This window comes from Lithobates pipiens, unplaced genomic scaffold, assembly GCF_037356315.1.
Source record: "Lithobates pipiens isolate NorthernLeopardFrog02 unplaced genomic scaffold, aLitPip1_a1.2 Scaffold_23, whole genome shotgun sequence".
Lineage (NCBI taxonomy): Eukaryota > Metazoa > Chordata > Amphibia > Anura > Ranidae > Lithobates > Lithobates pipiens.
This window is the reverse complement of record NW_027507785.1, coordinates 45771446-45790801: the sequence shown is the minus strand read 5'-3', so window position 1 is coordinate 45790801 and position 19356 is coordinate 45771446. Positions and strand designations below refer to the sequence as shown.

General features: G+C 48.0%; 1 protein-coding gene and 1 long non-coding RNA gene across 2 annotated transcripts in view; both read left to right on the top strand.

The window, feature by feature from the left end:
- The first annotated feature begins 1356 nt into the window (after positions 1-1356).
- LOC143926945 (uncharacterized) lies at positions 1357-10404 on the top strand. The gene is made up of 3 exons (XM_077450975.1): positions 1357-1589; positions 6671-6829; positions 9620-10404. Exons 1-3 carry the CDS (start codon positions 1448-1450, stop codon positions 9733-9735), a joined length of 417 nt encoding a protein of 138 aa, XP_077307101.1. The 5' UTR covers positions 1357-1447; the 3' UTR covers positions 9736-10404.
- An 8234-nt stretch (positions 10405-18638) lies between these two features.
- The window catches only part of LOC143926944 (uncharacterized), a 1582-nt gene continuing 864 nt past the window's right edge, over positions 18639-19356 (top strand). The window contains exon 1 of the long non-coding RNA XR_013262160.1: positions 18639-19240. This is a non-coding gene — a long non-coding RNA (uncharacterized LOC143926944). The remainder of the gene's footprint in view (positions 19241-19356) is intronic.

Sequence of the window (19356 nt, the reverse complement as noted above, 5' to 3'; positions counted from 1 at the left end):
GTCGATCCTGACCCCTTACCACATGATAAGCTGTCAGCCAATGACAGCTGATCATGTGACAAAACAGAGCCGGTAATCGGCTATTTTTTTTCCTCCTCGAGCTGACAGCGCGAGGAGAGAAAAAAAAAGCCGATCACCGGGGGCCGTGATCGGGACATCAGTCCCGATCATGGCCAGTGTATCAGTGCCCACCTGCCCCTGCCAGTAACCCCCAGAGCATTAATAAAGTGCCACCCAGCAGTGCCACCCAGCAGTGCCACCCATCAGTGCCCATAATGCCACCCAACAGTGCCATACATCAGTGCCCACAGTGCCATACATCAGTAACCACAGTGCCACCTATCAGTGCCCACAATCTGCCTCAACAACATTGCTGCACCTCAGTGCCACATATCCGTGCCCATCAGTGTCATCTACCAGTGCCCATCAGTGCCCATCAATGCCGTCCATCAGTGCCCAGCAGAGCCACCTATCAGAGCAACCTATCAGTGCCACCTATCAGTGCCCATCAGTCCCATCTATCAGTGGTACCTATCAGTGCCCCTTAGTGCCACCCATCCGTGCCACCCATCCGTGCCACCCATCCGTGCCACCCATCCGTGCCACATATCAGTGCCCATCAGTGCTGCCTTATCTGTGCCCATCAGTACTGCCTTATCTGTGCCTATCGGTGCCACCTTATCTGTGCCTATTAGTGTCGCCTTAACTGTGCCTATTAGTGCCCACCAGTGCCGCCCATCAGTGCCCACCAGTGCCGCCTCATCAGCGCATTTCAATGAAGGAGAAAAATGACCTGTTTGCAAAATTTTATAACAAACTATTAAACATGATTTTTAATTTTTTTTTATTTTGCATTTTTTTTGTTTGTTTAGCAAAAAATAAAACTCCGAGCTGTAATTAAATACCACCAAAAGAAAGCTCTATTTGTGGGAAAAAAATGATAAAAATTTCATTTGGGTACAGTGTTGTATGACCGCGTAATTGTCATTCAAAGTGCATCAGCGCTGAAAGCTGAAAATTGGTCTGGGCAGGAGGGGGGTTTAAGTGCCCAGTAAGCAAGTGGTTAAAAAAAAAATAGTTACAATGCAATCCAACATTTCTGTATCGGCATTCATGTTTCTGCTCATTTCGATACTTTTGGATAAAAAACAAAAAAAGTTACAATGTATACAGTTGTATATATATATATAAAAAAAAAAAGTCTTCCAGTAAAATTACTAGTTTGTAGCAAAATTAAATGTAAATAGACCCTTTTATTATCAGCCTAGTTACTGCTGGGGGGCAGGGCAGCTATTGTGATGAGAGGGGGAGGGGAGCAGAGGTTGGGTCTCACTATATACACCCTCCCCGGGCACATTCCAGCAGTCCTCTCTGTGTGTCCTCCTCCCCTCTGGGCCATCTGCTGTATTGTCCTGCGACTCCTTTCCTCATTAGAACATCTACCATCATGGTTCACACTGAAGGTTGTACTGAGGGGACCCCGGGCCCCAACTGCGATGCCCAGTCTACCGTATGCCTGCTGGACGCGTACGCCACCGATGAGCTGCACAACGTGCCGCTGGATGTGGACAAACCACCGGCCCCACAGGGTGAGTACCTAGAATAACGCTACATTATATTTATTGTACGTCATAGTGGGGGCGTCTATATTAGGGGCAATGCTGATTATAAAATGACTCAAGTGTGGCCCCTGACGTCACTGAAGGGCCACACATAACTGAGTTTCATTCTAGGAGTTGAGGACTGCTGATGTGTATTTATATCATTGCCCTTAGGCTGGCCATACATTGTACTATTTTATTTTATTTTTTTTCCTTTTTAGATTTACCAAAACCATTTAATATGTGATCAAACCTAAACATTTTCAATTTGTAACCAGACCGGTGTTCTGCCGTATAGTGTCCGGCCATCAAATAGTGTCCGGGCCGTACTGCGCATGCGCAGTACGGAGCAGACGAAGCTTCGGAAAATCTCCAAAGCTGAACGGCGCCAGTGCCGTGAGTAGAGGTGGTAGCCCCACAATCCAAGCGGACATAGGGTTGTGAATATTAGAGGGCCCCTCGCCACGCTTCGGGCTCGGCCTCGCTGCGCTCGGCTCTTTTTTTTATTCCTACTCTATGTCCACTTGGATAGTGGGGATAGAACCTGGACTCACGGCGCAGGCGCCGTTCATCCTCGGCAATTTTCGGAATCGGTGTTGCTGCGCAGTACGCAGCGGACACTATCGGATGGAGGACGTTATTTGACAAGACACCGGCACCTTGCATTACGCAGTTGAAGGTAAATCTAATGCCCCATAGACCTGATCGGATTTTCCAACAACAGACGTTGGACGTGAGCTTGTTGGCAGAAAGTCCGACCGCGTGTACGCTCCATCCGAACATTTTATTGTCTTGACTTTCCGCCAACAAATGTTGGCTAGCATTTTCTCAAATTTTCCGCCAACAAACCCTTGTCGGACTTTCCGATCGTGTGTACACAAGTCTGTCGCACAAAAAGTCTACGCATGCTCGGGAATCAAGTACGAGCCGGAAAGCGATCGGTCTTATAAAACCAGCGGTCGTAATGGAGATATCACATGAATATAGAACTTCCTTTTTTTTCTCGGCTCGCCGTACATCTTAAGCCTCATACACACGGTCGGACTTTGTACAAACTTTTCCGTGGACTTTTGTACAAAGGGCGTGGTCCACAAGTTTGTATTGCATACACACGGTCTGACTTTTTGACAACAAACACGAACGTAATGACGTCACAACGTACTGACGCCACTTCAAAAGAGGACGTTCAATGACTCCAGCGCCACCTTTGGTCCAACGTCTGTATTGTAGTCTGATCTTTTGCATTGGTTCTGAGCATGCGTGTTTGTACCTTGTACAAAAGTCCGATGCTTTTGCGTACACACGGTCGGACTTTGCTCCATCGGACTTTTGTTGCCAGAAAGTTTGTCCGTTCGCAGAGCCAACAAAAGGCCCATGAAAACAGAAAAAGTTTGTCCGATGGAGCGTACACACAGTCGGATGTTGCTCCAAAACAGCTAATTTGCATGTTTGTTGTCAAAAAGTCTGACCGTGTGTACGGGCCTTTATACGTCACCACCAGTGCCGGAACAAGGTCATCCAGGGCAAAGATGCCAAACTGCGCCCCCCTTTTCCTTATGGTTAGGGTCAGGGTGCCCCCTACCCCTGCAATAAACCATTGCGCCAAGGGCAGCTGTCCCTCCTGCCCACCCCTTGTCCCGGCCCTGGTCACCACGCTCCTAATTGTTGGCCAACATTTGTGTGACCGTTGTGTATGCAAGACAAGTTGGAGCCAACAACCTTTGGATAAAATTCCACGGTTTTGTTGTCGGAAAGTCCGATCGTGTGTACGGGGCATAAAGGGAATTAGGAAAACTGTATAAAGTATGGCCAGCTTTACAGGTCAATGGTCCCAGTCTGAGCTCCAACTTTAGAACTCTATGTTGGGTATTGTCTGGAGGGACTCTGAAGGCAGCAGGTGGTCAAAAATGGTCATAAATTTTTTTTTTGAGTGATAAAAATAAGACCAAAAACTAGTTGCGAACTTTCAACCTACAAAGTTTTATCATTTGGATGGTCTAGAGCAGCCTTTCTCAACCTTTTCAACACAGAGGAACCCTGGAAATAATTCTCCGGTCTCGGGGGACCCCCTGTTAAAAAAATGAAAAATCTAAAACTCGCCATACATTAGTGTCAATGAGAAGAATGCTTCTTAGTGCTCATGCACATGGACGTTTTAAAAAAACTGGCTGCAAAGCTAGCTCCGACGCCTGGAAAAATCGTTTTTGCGCATTAGCATTAAGTAGCGTTTTATAAAGAAATACATCTCTTGACTGTAGCACTCAGAAAACAAAGAAAATATGTTACGCGTTTATGCGCATTTTTGTTCGTTTTTGCGCGTTTGTGCGCAATTTTGCACGTTTTTGAGCGTTTTTACAGCTCTAGGTCCGCGCCACGGAACGCACTGGTCCTGGGTTTTTTTTTTTACAGCTTAAAAACGCCTATGCCATTTGCAGCTCAAAAACGCCTAGGTGGGCATGAAACCATAGACTAAGGCTGCATTCACACCTCAGCGTAGCGTTTTTACCGGCGTTTTGTCGCGCGTATTCGCGCATTTGCAGCGTTTTTTTAACTTCGGCAGTTTTTTTTCAGCCAATAGGAAAAATATTCATCTCTTTTTTTTCATCTGCTTCCTTTTCTGCTTCTGCTTTTCATCTGTCATTTCATTATGTAAATTATATTTTTTTCTCCTGAGCAGATACAGCGACAAAACGCCCATAGAAACGCTCGTTGTCGCTTGAATCGAGCGTTTCCATTAGTTTCTATGGGAATAAAAACGCCCAAATCAGCTCCGATTCGCGCGACAAAAAGGGGTCCGGAATTTGTTTGAGCTTCAGGTGACTTGGAGTGGAGATGTGAACCATCTCCATTGAGAATAATGGATTTTTTTTCCCCTCCAGCGTTTTGTGGCTTCAAGCGAAAAAACGCTCAGGTGTGAATGGGGTCTAACATGGACAGGCGTTTTTAAGCTGCAAAAAACGCTCAAAAAAGCGGGTGTAAAAACGTCCGTGTGCATGAGGTCTAACACCTGTGGTTATTGGGAATAATTACCCCCCTTACAGATAGCGCCTAGAGGCGATTCAGTTCACATTGTGCGCTATACAAGTATTTCATTCATTCATTCATTCATAACTGAAAAGATCAATGGTGTCCTTGAGAACTTACTTGAGACTCAGAAATTGACCATTGCTCAGGGAACCCCTGGCAACCTCTAGTGGAACCCAAGGGTTCCACGGAACCCTGGTTGAGAAACCCTGGTCTACAGAATTGCGCAGAGAAGGTTTAAGCTGAGAATCCGCCTCCTTAAAAGCCGAAGTTGAAGTATGGGATATTGTTACATAGGTACGTTGTTGCAGCTTGGAAGGATGTAATTCTGTATGTGCCGTATAAGGTCCTGGGCAAGGAAGACTTGGCAAGGCAGAATGTGTATATATATATATATATATATATCCCCAAGATGGCCGGTAGTAGGAGTACAGGATGGGCCGTGTCCACAGTGCTGGCCAACAAAGGGCAGGCGGGGCGACCCAGGAACTGTGGACACCTCAGATAAGCTGTGTGCACTATAGCATGGAAGACTGATTAAGAGGGTGCTATAGTAACATTTTTAGCCACTTGTTTACTGGGCACTTAAACCCCCCTCAGTCCCAGACCAATTTTCAGCTTTCAGCGCTGATGCACTTTGAATGACAATTACGCGGTCATACAACACTGTACCCAAATGAGATTTTTATCATTTTTTTCCCACAAATAGAGCTTTCTTTTGGTGGTATTTAATCACAGCTCGGAGTTTTATTTTTTGCTAAACAAACAAAAAAATATGCAAAAAAAAATAAAATCATGTTTAATAGTTTGTTATAAAATTTTGCAAACGGGTCATTTTTCTCCTTCATTGAAGTGCGCTGATGAGGCGGCACTGATAGGCTGCACTGGTGGGCACTGATATAGGCTGCATTGGTGGGCACTGATAGGCATAGTTAAGGCGGCACTAATAGGCACAGATAAGGCGGCACCGATGGGCACAGATAAGGCAGCACTGATGGGCAAAGACGGGCACAGATAAGATGGCACGGATGGGTGGCACAGATGGGTGGCACGGATGGGTGGCACTAAGGGGCACGGATAGGTACCACTGATAGATGGGACTGATGGGCACTGATAGGTGGCTCTGATAGGTGGCACTGATGGGCGGCACTGCTGGGCACTGATGCGCGGCTCTGCTGGGCACGGATATGGGGCACTGGGGTGCAGCACCTTTGTTGAGGCAGACTGTGGGCACTGCTGGCTGGCACTGTGGGCACTGCTGGCTGGCACTGTGGGCACTGCTGGGTGGCACTGACAGGGGGGACACATTTTTTATTCAGGCAGGCAAAGCAGGGGGCAGGTGGGCACTAATGCTCTGGGGGTTACTGGCAGGGGGCAGGTGGGCACTGATACACTGGCCATGATCGGGACTGATGTCCCGATCACGGCCGCCGGTGATCGCCTTTTTTTTTTCTCCTCGCGCTGTCAGCGCGAGGAGGAATAATAGCCGATTACCGGCTCCGTTATATCACATGATCAGCTGTCATTGGCTGACAGCTGATCACGTGATAAGGGGTCAGGATCGACCCCTTGCACGGATCGGTGATCAGGCGAGTCTCATAGACTCGCCGATCACAGAGCGCGCCGCGCGCGCCCCTCAGGGCACGGGACTACGTCAATAGACGTAGTCCCGGAAAAGGAGATCCGCGCTGTAGCCGTCATTCGGCTATAGCGCGGGTCTCAAGTGGTTAAATCCCTTCCCATGCCCAGAGACAGAAGGGACATGACACTTTTTGATGAGAACTTGGTGGTTGCTGTACCACCTGAAAGTCATATAGCTGCTGTCCCATATTGTCATAAAAGGGAACTAATGTACACATTTTGCAACTTCCTTCCCTCTGCTGTAGCAATTCCTCCAAATAGCCGCTGAGATCAGATCATGTGATCACAGTATGGAAATGATTGTTATCAGTTGGTGAGAGCAGATCCATCGCTTCTAAAACATTATTCCAGGACAACTACGAAAAGCTCCACCTAATCTGCGATTTGCATTTGTATTGTTTCAGGTTCCGCCCCGGAATGTGTCGTCCACAACATGGCGAAGAAAGAAATGTACCGTGAGATCAGCAGATGGGAATATTGCTTGGGGATCTTCACATTCACTGTGATTCTCTTGATCGCTCTGTCCTGTTTTATCCTGTCCTTGTACATGCTGTACCTACACGGTGAGTCCGCCAACCCCAGCTGAAAAATGGCAGTAACCCCCGGCAACTGCAAGAAAATGAGCGATAGACGTAAAAACTGCTTGCTATAGGCAATGGCTGCAGTTTTGGCGCTCTTTGTTCCATTGTTAAGTGATCCTCTCCGTCCCTCTGTAGAAAGGAGCAGATGGACTTGTGTCTCGTATGCAGAGAAGCTGTCGTATGTTCCCAGAGAGAGGAAACATTGTAACTCATTACTGAAGACAAATTGGATGCTCATTTCACATTTCTGCTTTGCTGTTCCATATTTTATTCCTTTCCTATAAAGATCCATCAATTAAAGGTCATCTATATATCAGCGGGTGTGATGAGCTTCCCAGCTGAATGGAACTTTCATACAAATAATTATCTAAAGCCAAAACCTTTTTTGGATGGAGTAGCAAAGGGTCCAACCCCATTCGTTTTCTTTTTTCCTTCCTGTCCTGTTGCGTGGATTTCCCTGGACTTCCTGTATTGGAGACACAACAGGAATTCTGTCCATAGACAGTGGTCACCGGAAAACAGGTTCCCCCCATTGGGTAGATTCCTGTTCTGGTGACCCCCCTGTAACATTTTGAAATTCCCATTACTTCCTGTCTCAGTGACACCAGGATAAATAGTCAGGGTGAATCTTCTCAGTGGGGACACAGGCAGCAATATATATATAAAAAAAAAAAAACGGCAGAGGGTCTATCACTTCATCCAAAACCAGAATAAGTGTACATCAGTGAGGGGTGGAAGCTAAAGTTTTATCTGCTTATATTTTGATTTCCCTGTGCCCCCCCCATATGCTAATGACGCATATAAATAAAAAGCTTTTCATTTTCATTGCATAACTTCTTCTAGACACTGTGATGTCATCACTTGGTCTCTGTACTTCTCTATGAAATGTAGGCAGATCATGGCGGGTAGGCGGGGCCAGCAGGTTGCGGTGACCTCATTAGGAAGCAATGTAAAAAAAAAAACACCCTGCTGGCCCCTCCCACCAGCCATGATCTGCCTGCATTGCTTCAGTCCCACTCAGTGGGAGGATATATATATATATATAATGCCTAGATGAGTGCTAATCTGGAGGAGTGGGCGTTCCTAGTCAGGCTGTATTTACATAGGCAACGCCCATGCCTCTACGATTGACAGATCTTAAATCCAATTAAAAGGGGCGGGGCCAGGGACAGTCAGGCTGGGGAGGAAAGCGCTAGATGATGCTGAACGTCCTCCAGCCATGAAATAAGGCGGGGGCTCCATCTGACTTGCTGCAGCTTCTAATGCACGCTGTGAACTGCTCACAGTGTGCAGAAAAATCAGAGGAAGCCGTTTCAGTCCAGGAGGGGGGCCGGTATAACTGTGCAAGACGGAAGGGGAGGAGAGTTTAATGTACAATTGTGGAGGCTGAGATAAAAGTATTAAGCTGTCTCCTGATTGGTCAGGAGTTGTCTCAGAGCCTCGCACTGAGAGGAGCGGTAAAGTGCAGTCACTGTACAGGAAGCAGAGCCCGCCCATGTAATGACATCACACCTCTCTCGCGCTCTCACTCTCTCTCGCTCTCTCTCTCGCGCTCTCCCGCTCTCTCTCGCTCTCTCTCGCTCTCTCGCTCTCCCGCTCTCTCTCGCTCTCTCTCGCTCTCTCGCTCTCTCTCGCTCTCTCGCTCTCTCGCTCTCTCTCGCTCTCTCGCTCTCTCGCTCTCGCTCTCCCGCTCTCTCCCGCTCTCTCTCGCTCTCTCGCTCTCGCTCTCTCTCGCTCTCGCTCTCTCGCTCTCGCTCTCTCGCTCTCTCGCTCTCCCGCTCTCTCTCGCTCTCTCTCGCTCTCCCGCTCGCTCTCGCTCTCTCTCGCTCTCTCGCTCTCTCGCTCTCTCGCTCTCTCGCTCTCTCTCGCTCTCTCGCTCTCTCGCTCTCGCTCTCTCTCGCTCTCTTGCTCTCTCGCTCTCTCTCTCGCTCTCTCTCTCGCTCTCGCTCTCTCTCGCTCTCTCTCGCTCTCTCTCGCTCTCCCGCTCGCTCTCGCTCTCTCGCTCTCTCGCTCTCGCTCTCTCTCGCTCTCTTGCTCTCTCGCTCTCTCTCGCTCTCTCTCGCTCTCCCGCTCGCTCTCGCTCTCTCGCTCTCTCTCGCTCTCTTGCTCGCTCTCTCTCTGTCTCTCGCTCTCTCTCGCTCTCTCTCGCTCTCTCGCTCTCTCGCTCTCCCGCTCGCTCTCGCTCTCTCTCGCTCTCTTGCTCTCTCGCTCTCTCTCGCTCTCTTGCTCTCTCGCTCTCTCTCTCTCTCTCTCGCTCTCCCGCTCGCTCTCGCTCTCTCTCGCTCTCTCGCTCTCTCTCGCTCTCTTGCTCTCTCGCTCTCCGCTCTCCCGCTCTCTCTCTGTCTCTCGCTCTCTCTCGCTCTCTCTCGCTCTCTCTCGCTCTCTCGCTCTCTCGCTCTCCCGCTCGCTCTCGCTCTCTCTCGCTCTCTCTCGCTCTCTCGCTCTCTCTCGCTCTCTCTCGCTCTCCCGCTCGCTCTCGCTCTCTCTCGCTCTCTTGCTCTCTCGCTCTCCCGCTCTCTCTCTGTCTCTCGCTCTCTCTCGCTCTCTCTCGCTCTCTCGCTCTCCCGCTCGCTCTCGCTCTCTCCCGCTCTCTCTCGCTCTCTTGCTCTCTCGCTCTCTCTCGCTCTCTTGCTCTCTCTCGCTCTCGCTCTCTCTCGCTCTCTCTCGCTCTCTCTCGCTCTCATAGGATCACTTAGACTTATATCGAACATAAACCGATTGTCTTTATGCTGTGGATTGTTCTCAGTCACCGATTGTCTCTTCTCTCCGCAGTACGTGACCACAAACTGCTGCAGACGCTAACAGAGAAGCTGGAAGCGCAGAGCCAGATCCTCCGACAAATGGCGGCCAATCAGCTCCTTGCTAAATATAACCCCGGGGGGCTGTGAGCCGCGGCGGTCTGTGTGTGTGTGTATTGGATTCCACACCTGAAATCTATCCAATTTCCAACCAATCAGGTGGCCCCTCCTGCTGCTCCTCAGACAGTTTCGTCTTTTTTCTTCTGATTATCCACAAACAATTCCCAATCATGGAAAAGACTCCTGGAGGAAACCTTCCGATCGTTGGCTGGTGCCGATCACCGCTACAATGTTTTCTACTTTTTGTAATTTATTATTAATGTGTGTTGTGTTTCTGGGATTTTATAAAGATTTTTTTATTTGATTTTATTCTCATCTGGATATTCTTTGAAATATAAATTAAAAAAAAAACGTAACATCTGCAAACACAACCAAGTTTCCCAAAACGTTTCGTCCCCTAAAAACTGAATGAGGGTCTGCGGATCTCATCCACCCGGATTTTATTCACAGTAGAAAATGCAAAACATAGCAAATGATTCAACTGAGAAAATTGACTATTTTAAAGGGGGGGAAAAAAATAAATAAAAATAAGGCGGCTGTGAAATTGGTGACAGCAACAAGTCTCAAAAAAGTTGAACAAAAAATCTGGCAAAGTGCTACCGACCATGGAAGACCTGGAAGAACATTTTGCTGTGACATGGTATTCGCCCCTGGTCCAACTGCAGCTAAAGGGGTGGTAAAAAAACAAAAAAAAACAAATATGAGGTTTTGCCAAATTCGAAATAGTAACTATTAAATTTCTAGGTATTGGAATTTCCTTTCAAATTTGGCTGTTTGTGAACGTAATGAATATGAATTTATCTGAAATTACGAATTATCCGAAATATGGAATGGAACAAATTAATAATATTCGTAATTATTCTTAATTTTCTGAAATTATGAATTATCCGAAATATGGAATGGAACAAATTAATAATAATATTCGTAATTATTCTTAATTTTCTGAAATGATGAATTAACCGAAATATGGAATGGAACAAATTAATAATAATGTTTGTAATTCATAATTATTCGTAATTTCAGATAAATTTGATTAATACTAAAATATTATTATTATTAATAAAAGATAAATAATGTTTTATTATTGTTGTTTATTATTATTAGACCATTAAGTTCCATTCGTTTAGATACGGCATTCGTTATTTCAGATATAACAGCATTTTTTACTTTTGCCCCCCCCCCCCCCCCCCCCTTTAGGCTACATTCACACCTAAGCATACCGCGTTGACACGTGCTGCACCACGCTTTTTTTTTTTTTTTTTTTTGGTGCGTTTTTGGAGCAGCAGCACCATTCATTTGAATGAGCCTCCCTCCACTCCAAAAAAAATGCGCCAAAGAATTTCAGAGCCAGACGCGTTTTGCGGTGCAATATTTTTGTTGCTCGACAGTCGCAGGAAAAATCGCGCCACGTTTTGAGGTGCCATTAAGAAATAACGCCAATGGGTCCCGTGTCTTAATGCGATTCTGTAATCGCAGGCAGATTCGTGCGCTCAGGTGTGAATGGAGCCTTACACAAATGCTAAAATAGTTTTTTTTTATCTATTTTTCTAGCGATTTGTTTCTATTTGTGCTGTGAGGCACTTCCTGGTTTCAGGCCTAGGCTGAGCCCCAGTGCCTCCTGGGATTGCTCTGTCACCGGCTCTGGCAGAAGGCAATGGGGTTGAATTACTAAAACTGGAGAGAGCAAAATCTGGACAGCCAATCGGCTTCTAACTTCAGCTTGTTCAATTACGTTTTGACAATTAGCCCCCCGTTCACATCTTAGCGATTTGACATGCGATTGGACAGGTCAAATCACATGACAAGTCGCAGCCTATTGCTGGCAACGGCACTGTCCCAATCGTTGCAACGATTTCCAAAAGTAGTTCCTGCACTACTTTTGGCGACTTCGGGGGCGATTTCAATAGACCTCTGCGCAGATGTCTTTCACGTCGCCCCCCGAACTGGAACTAAAATGCGCGTTTGAACTTGCACGATTTCAAACCCCGCCTTCAGTGTGACCCGCCCCCCCCCCCCCCACGCTACGTTTCCACTCTTGCGACCCCAAACTCGCACGATTTAGAGGGCGACTTTGGTGTGCGACTTTGATGCAGCTTTGATCCAATCTTAGGCTGGGTTCACACTGCAGCGGTTTATGAGAACGAATGTGATTCGCAACGCACTGCAGTGCAAATCACATCCGATCTCTGTGCGATGCGAGTTCAGCCATACAGATAGTATACAGATAGTATGGCTGAATTCGCATCGCAACGGCCGCAAACTCGCACGGGACCCTTTTTTGGTCCGCAGCAGAATCGGATCACATGGGTGTTCACACCATGCGATCCGATTCCTGTCCGAGTTTGCAGATCGCACTGCGATATGCGAACTGATCTGGGGGTGTCATTAACATTTCACTGACACTCCCAGCAGTTCGCATAGGGCAGTGTGAACTGCCGCCGGGAGGCATGCGATGCGGGAACCCGCCGCGGCTTCGCAACGTTCCCGCATCGCTGCAGTGTGAACCCAGCCTTACAGTCTCAGGATCAAAGTTCCATCAAAAATCGCATCAAAGTAGTGCAGGAACCTTTTCAATGTCGCTGCAACTTTAAGTCTCATAGATTGGAACGGGTGCCATTGAAATCAATGGGCTGTGACTCGCCAATGTGACTTTATGCATCCAAAGCCGCATGACAAGTCGCACCAGTGGAAAACGGAGCCTAAAACCTGGAAGCTGATTGGCTACCATGCACAGCTGCAACGGATTTTGCACGCTCCAGTTTTAGTAAGTCAATCCTAATGTGTTACTATGGCAGCGAGTTACATGGCGGATTTCTGCGCATGCGCACATCCACCAGAAGCTGACGGGATTTGTGCGCATGCATGAGAATTCATGCAGAGTGTCCAGGAGCAGCTGCGTTTTGGCAGAAAAAAATGCTTGACGTTTGTAAACATTACTTAGTCTCGCTTCACTCTAGAATGTGGTGCGGGAAACCCGTGATTTGTGCATGTTTCCCCCAACACATTCAAATCGCACTACCCCTTGTGATCCGCAGCGGCGGTCAGTGCAATCCTAGCGACACCCCGAGCACAGGCCGCAAATGTGGTGCGTTTATAAAATTAAAACAAATAATCACCACGCAATTAGTGACCCAACAATATCGGATCTGAAATGATCACATACAATGTTTCTCCAATCAATAATCAATCTGGTTGGTTGCTGCTATCATGGACATGTCTATATATATATATATACTATATATATATATAGTATCTCACAAAAGTCAGTACACCCCTCACATTTGTGTAAATATTTTCTTCTATCTTTTCATGTGACAACACTGAAGAAATGACACTTGTCTACAATGTAAAGTAGTGAGTGTACAGCTTGTATAACAGTGTAAATTTCCTGTCCCCTCAAAATAACTCAACACACAGCCATTAATGTCTAAACCGCTGGCAACAAAAGTCAGTACACCCCCTAAGTGAAAATATCCAAATTGAGCCCAATTAGCCATTTTCCCTCCCCGGTGTCATGTGATTCGTTAGTGTTACAAGGTCTCAGGTGTGAATGGAGAGCGGGTGTGTTAAATTTGGTGTTATCGCTCTCACTCTCTCATACTGGTCACTGGAAGTACAACATGGCACCTCATGGCAAAGAACTCTCTGAGGATCTGAAAATAAAGAATTGTTGCTCTACATAAAGATGGCCTAGGCTATAAGAAGATTGCCAAGACCCCGAAACTGAGCTGCAGCACAGTGGCCAAGACCATACAGCGGTATAACAGGACAGGTTCCACTCAGAACAGGCCTCGCCATGGTCCACCAAAGAAGTTGAGGTCACGTGCTCAGCGTCATATCCAGAGGTTGTCTTTGGGAAATAGACGTATGAGTGCTGCCAGCATTGCTGCAGAGGTTGTAGGGGTGGAGGGTCAGCCTGTCAGTGCTCAGACCATACACCGCACACTGCATCAAATTGGTCTGCATGGCTGTCATCCCAGAAGGAAGCCTCTTCTAAAGATGATGCACAAGAAAGACCACAAACAGTTTGCTGAAGACAAGCAGACTAAGGCCGCGTACACACGGGCGGATTGTCTGCCCAACTAAGTTCGTCAGACAATCCGACAGACAGTCCATCCAAACTTTTGAATGAACGGACTTGCCCACACACGGCACTTTTTGAGCGGACTAATACGGCGGACTAAGTCCGCCAGACAATCCGCTCTACTTTTGAAATGAACGGACTCGCCCACACACGCGGAGGAAAGTCCGCTCATTTCAAGCGCGTCTCCAGGTAGGCGGGGCCCGCGAAGGAGACGTTGCGGGCCCCGCTGCCTGGTATGGACTTAAAGGGGAACCCCAACGCCGAAAAAAATCGGCGTGGGGGTGCCCCCCAAGTCCACAACAGACCCTTGTCCGAGCGCGCTACCCGGCCGGCCAGGAAAGGGGGGCAAGAGAGCCCCCCCCCCTCTTCTGAGCCGTACCAGGCCGTGTGCCCTCAACATGGGGGGTGCCGCGCGGCCCCCCCACCCCAAAGCACCTTGTCCCCATGTTGATGAGGACAAGGTCCTCTTCCCGACAACCCTGGCCGTTGGTTGTCGGGGTCTGCGGGCGGGGGGCTTATCGGAATCCGGGAGCCCCCTTTAATAAGGGGGCCCCCGGATACCGGCCCCCCACCCTATGTGAATGAGTATGGGGTACAATGTACCCCTACCCATTCACCTGTGAAAAAAAGTACAAAAAAAAACACAACACAGGGTTAAAATATTTTATTGCACAGCTCCGGGGCTCTTCCGTCTTCGGGGGTCTTCTCGCCGGACTCCTCCGCTATCTTCTTGTAGCTCTTTTGCTAGCGGAGGAGTCCGGCTTTCTTCCTCCCCGCCGCCGGCCTCTTCTCCCGACTTCGGGGGTCTTGTCCCCCTCTTCGGTTCTTCTGCCGGGCCACTGCGCCTTCTTATAGCTCTTTTACAGACGGTGGCCCGGTCTTCTGTCGGCGCTGTCGCTGTCGCCGCCGCCGCCGCCTTCCGTTCTTCTTCTTCTTCTTCTTCTTCCCCAGGAGATGTTACCTCGACGATCTCTCCGGCCGGAATGCCAGAGCCGCGCTGCGCGGCCACTTATATAGTGACAATGGGGCGGTGTCACATGGTATATGTCACATGGGTTGGTGTCACATGGTGACCCCGCCCCCTTACGATGTCATAGTCCCCATGTGACATCAACCCATGTGACCAACCCATGTGACATATACCATGTGACACCGCCCCATTGTCACTATATAAGTGGCCGCGCAGCGCGGCTCTGGCATTCCGGCCGGAGAGATCGTCGAGGCAACATCTCCTGGAGAAGAAGAAGAAGAAGAAGAAGAAGAAGAACGGAAGGTGGCGGCGACGGCGACAGCGGCGACAGAAGACTGGGCCACCGCCTGTAAAAGAGCTAGAAGAAGGCGCGGTGGCCCGGCAGAAGAACCGAAGAGGGGGACAAGACCCCCGAAGTTGGGAGGAAGAAAGCCGGACTCCTCCGCTAGCAAAAGAGCTACAAGAAGATAGCGGAGGAGTCCGGCGTGAAGACCCCCGAAGACGGAAGACCCCCGGAGCTGTGCAATAAAATATTTTATCTCGTGTGTTGTGTTTTTTTTGGTACTTTTATTTTACAGGTGAATGGGTAGGGGTACATTGTACCCCATACTCATTCACATAGGGTGGGGGGCCGGTATCCGGGGGCCCCCTTATTAAAGGGGGCTCCCGGATTCCGATAAGCCCCCCGCCCGCAGACCCCGACAACCAACGGCCAGGGTTGTCGGGAAGAGGCCCTTGTCCTCATCAACATGGGGACAAGGTGCTTTGGGGTGGGGGGGCCGCGTGGCCCCCCCTTCCCCAAGGCACCCCCCATGTTGAGGGCACGCGGCCTGGTACGGCTCAGGAGGGGGGGGCGCTCGCTCGCCCCCTTTCCTGGCCGGCCGGGTAGCATGCTCGGACAAGGGTCTGATGTGGACCTGGGGGGACCCCCACGCCGATTTTTTTCGGCGTTGGGGTTCCCCTTTAAGTCCATACCAGGTGGCGGGGCCCGCGATGTCTCCGTCGCGTGCTCCGCCTACCTGGATACCCGCTCGAAATGAGCGGACTTTTCTCCGGGCGGGAAAAGTCCGCTCATTTCGAAAGTACAGCGGACTGGCCCACACACGGGCGGACTGTCCGCCCAAACCAAGTTTGGACGGACAATCTTACGGAAATTCCGTAAGACTTTGTTCGTCAGACTGTGCGCTGAAAAAGTCCGCTGAAGCCCACACACGAGCGGACTGTCCGCTCAAATGTGTTTCGGCGGACTAAGTTGGGCAGACAGTCCGCCCGTGTGTACGCGGCCTCAGGAGATTGATTACTGGAACCATGTCCTGTGGTCTGATGAGACCAAGATAAACGTATTTGGGTCAGATGGTGACAAGCGTGTGTGGGGGCAACCAGGTGAGGAGGACAAAGACAAGTGTGTCTTGTCTACAGTCAGGCATGGTGGTGGGGGTGTCATGGTCTGGGGCTGCATGAGTGCTGCCGGCACTGGGGGGCTACAGATCATTGAGGGAACCATGAATGCCAACATGTACTGTGACATACTGAAGCAGAGCATGATCCCCTCCCTTCAGAGACTGGACCGCAGGGCAGTATTCCAACATGATAACCACCCCAAACACACCTCCAACACCACCACTGCCTTGCTAAAGAAGCTGAGGGTAAAGGTGATGGACTGGCCAAGCATGTCTCCAGACCTAAACCCTATTGATCATCTGTGGGACATCCTCAAACGGAAGGTGGAGGAGCGCAAGGTCTCTAATGGAGTCATCATGGATGTCGTCATGGGGGAGGGGAAGAGGACTCCAGTGGCGACCTGTGAAGCTCTGGTGACCTCCATGCCCAAGAGGGTGAAGGCAGTGCTGGAAAATAATGGTGGGCACACAAAATATTGACACTTTGGGCCCAATTTGGACATTTTCACTTAGGGGTGTACTGACTTTTGTTGCCAGCGGTTTAGACATTAATGGCTGTGTGTTGAGTGCAAATTCAGCCATACAAACTGTATTTTCCGGTCGATTTTCTATCCATGTATGGCCCAGCTTTGATTTGAAGAAGCTGCCCGCAGGGAACACCTGTGCACCCCACGCGGGTGAACGGATCGGTGCGCCTTTGTGAATGAGGCCCTATTGAGGTCAATGGTAAAGCACATAAGGTGCAAGGCACAGATGTGAATCAACTAAGTGGGAGGTTCTGTATATTCGATGGTCACATGATCAGTCTCAGTGATGTGATAAAACATAAAAAAAAAAAAAAAGAGGCAACATACAAAGGTTGAAACCTCCATTGCAGTAAGCGTGTGGCTGTCATATATACCAGGCGACACATTACCTGCAATTTGAGATCTGTGCAGCCTTCTGCCAGGGGCCATACGTTTGTTACATGGGGCATTGGGAGTACTGTTGCCATGGTTGTCAAAAAACACAATCTGTAAAATTGCATTGGCTAGAGTGGAAAGATCATTTATAACATTATATTACAAAGCAGGTCATGTAACAATTCTATATAGGGTTACACTGATACGGATACTAAGCATTTGCACGACTATCGGTACTTGTGCAAAAGATCTGATACCTGAAACCGATACTTTCAGCCTCGGGTCTTTCAGCTGTCAGCGGGATTCCCCTAATAAAAAAAAATAAAAAAAGTTGCCAATTATCGGTTGTTATGGAGCGGGGCCACCACATCCTTAACCACTTGCCGACCAGCCGCCATCATTATACGGCGACAGGTCAACTCCTTCCCGCGAATCGCCGTAGCTGTACATCGGCTCCTTTAAGAGCCATAGCAGGCACACGCGCTCGCTGCACGGCGAGGGACCCAATGCGCGTGGTCGGCGGCCGCGATGTCCGCCGTCCACTCTGCAATCGTGGGAAAGAGAGCCAGAAAGGGGATCTGTCAGCGTAAACAGACAGATCCCCGTTCTGGCAGGGGAGGAGAGACAGATCTGCTGTTGCTAGTGATTAGGAACAGCGATCTCTCTCCTCCTCCAGTCAGTGCCATTGGTATCCGGCTCTCCATGGGGGCACTAGAGAAGAGGAGGAGCCAGGAGCACAGTGGGGGGGAACCCCAGAAAAGGAAGATCGGGGCCACTCTGTGTAAAACCATTGCACAGAGGAGCATGTCTATTATTTAAAAAATAAATAAAAAATTATGCTTTACAATCACTTTAACAACCGATGACTCATTCAGCTGTCAGCGGAGTTCCACTGTTGACAGCTGAAGTGTAAAAGGAAGCCCTGGCAATTGGAGCTGTAATAAAAATAAAAAAGCCGCCCGGGCAATGTTTATCAACAACATTGCTCAGCTGCTGAAACACTGAGATAAAAAGAAACATTGTTTCTTTTTGATTCCGGGCAGCTGAAACAGAGGGATAAAAAGAAACATTGTTTATTTTTCTTTCTTCGTCTACAGATCAAAGGGATGAACTTCGATCAGCAGATGAAGTCAGTTTAAAGCAACCTATCAAGTAAAAAAAAAATGTTTTGTGTGCTTTTTTTTATTATTAAATGTTCCTGTGTTTAACCCCTTATTAATGCTTAATTTACTTGAAATGGCCTTAATTATCTCCTTATTCTCCCCATTTAATTACTATTTTCCTGCTGATTTTTTTTTTTTTTTTAGTTTACTTCTATTTTCTAAATTATTAATAATTAAAACGTTTTTTTGTTTGCTTTGTTCATTAATATTTTTACACCTTTAACATATATTTGCACGTTTCACATTGAAAAAAGGGCAAAATGTAAAAAAAAAAAAAAAAAAATATAAAAAAAATATGTTTCCTTTGTAAATAATTTTTTAATGCTTTGTACCATTGCTGACGGCTGAAGTGTAAACAGAATAATTGCGATAATTGGTATCGGTGAGTACTAAAAAAAAAAAAAAAAAGGTATCGGTGCATCCCTCTATTAATTGGTAAATTCTGTATTGAAAACATATCTTTGCTCAGGAGGTGTTCAGGTGTAAGTTGTTCCTCCTACAGCTGTATAGTACATACGGTACACCCCCCATGTGTGTATGTCTCAGGTGGGTGCAGGGGAGGGGTGGGAGTTTGGTGCATTGATGATCACATTCCTGTGGGACCTGTTTTCATGACCTTGTAGTAATTCTTTACCTGGAGAGAGATTAGCGCAGCGATAGGAATATACAAACAGGACATGCGGGCAGGACCTTTGTTCCCCGTCATCTCCAGAAACAAAACAATTTCCCTTAAGCTGATCATACACTGTGGAACTTTTTTTTTTTAACCGCTTCAAGACCCGGCCTATTCTGACCCTTTGTTTACAAGAAAAAAATCTGTATTTTTTTTGCTAGAAAATTACTTAGAACCCCCAAACATTAATATAATATAATAGCGCTCCTTTTGTCCGTATCAGGCCGACTACGTCAGACGCCGGCTTGATGGCGGGGCATATAAAAAGCCTTCGTTATACCGTCATTCCTTTGCGGGTCGCAGCCGAGGGTGACGCTTGATCCTCCACACTCTGTACTTCTTGGTAAGCTTACTGTTATATCGCTTATATTTACTTTAACCGATCGTCCTTTTTCTTTGAAAACGTTCACTTTTCTTTCTGATTGTCTTTCAACCCTTCACACTTGGGCCATTGTCCAT

Coding starts and splice junctions, on each gene's coding strand:
- LOC143926945 (XM_077450975.1), top strand. CDS start 1,448: ATGGTTCACACTGAAGGTTGTACTGAGGGGACCCCGGGCCCCAACTGC. Junction 1,590..6,670: donor CAAACCACCGGCCCCACAGG/GTGAGTACCTAG, acceptor GTATTGTTTCAG/GTTCCGCCCCGGAATGTGTC. Junction 6,830..9,619: donor GTACATGCTGTACCTACACG/GTGAGTCCGCCA, acceptor TTCTCTCCGCAG/TACGTGACCACAAACTGCTG.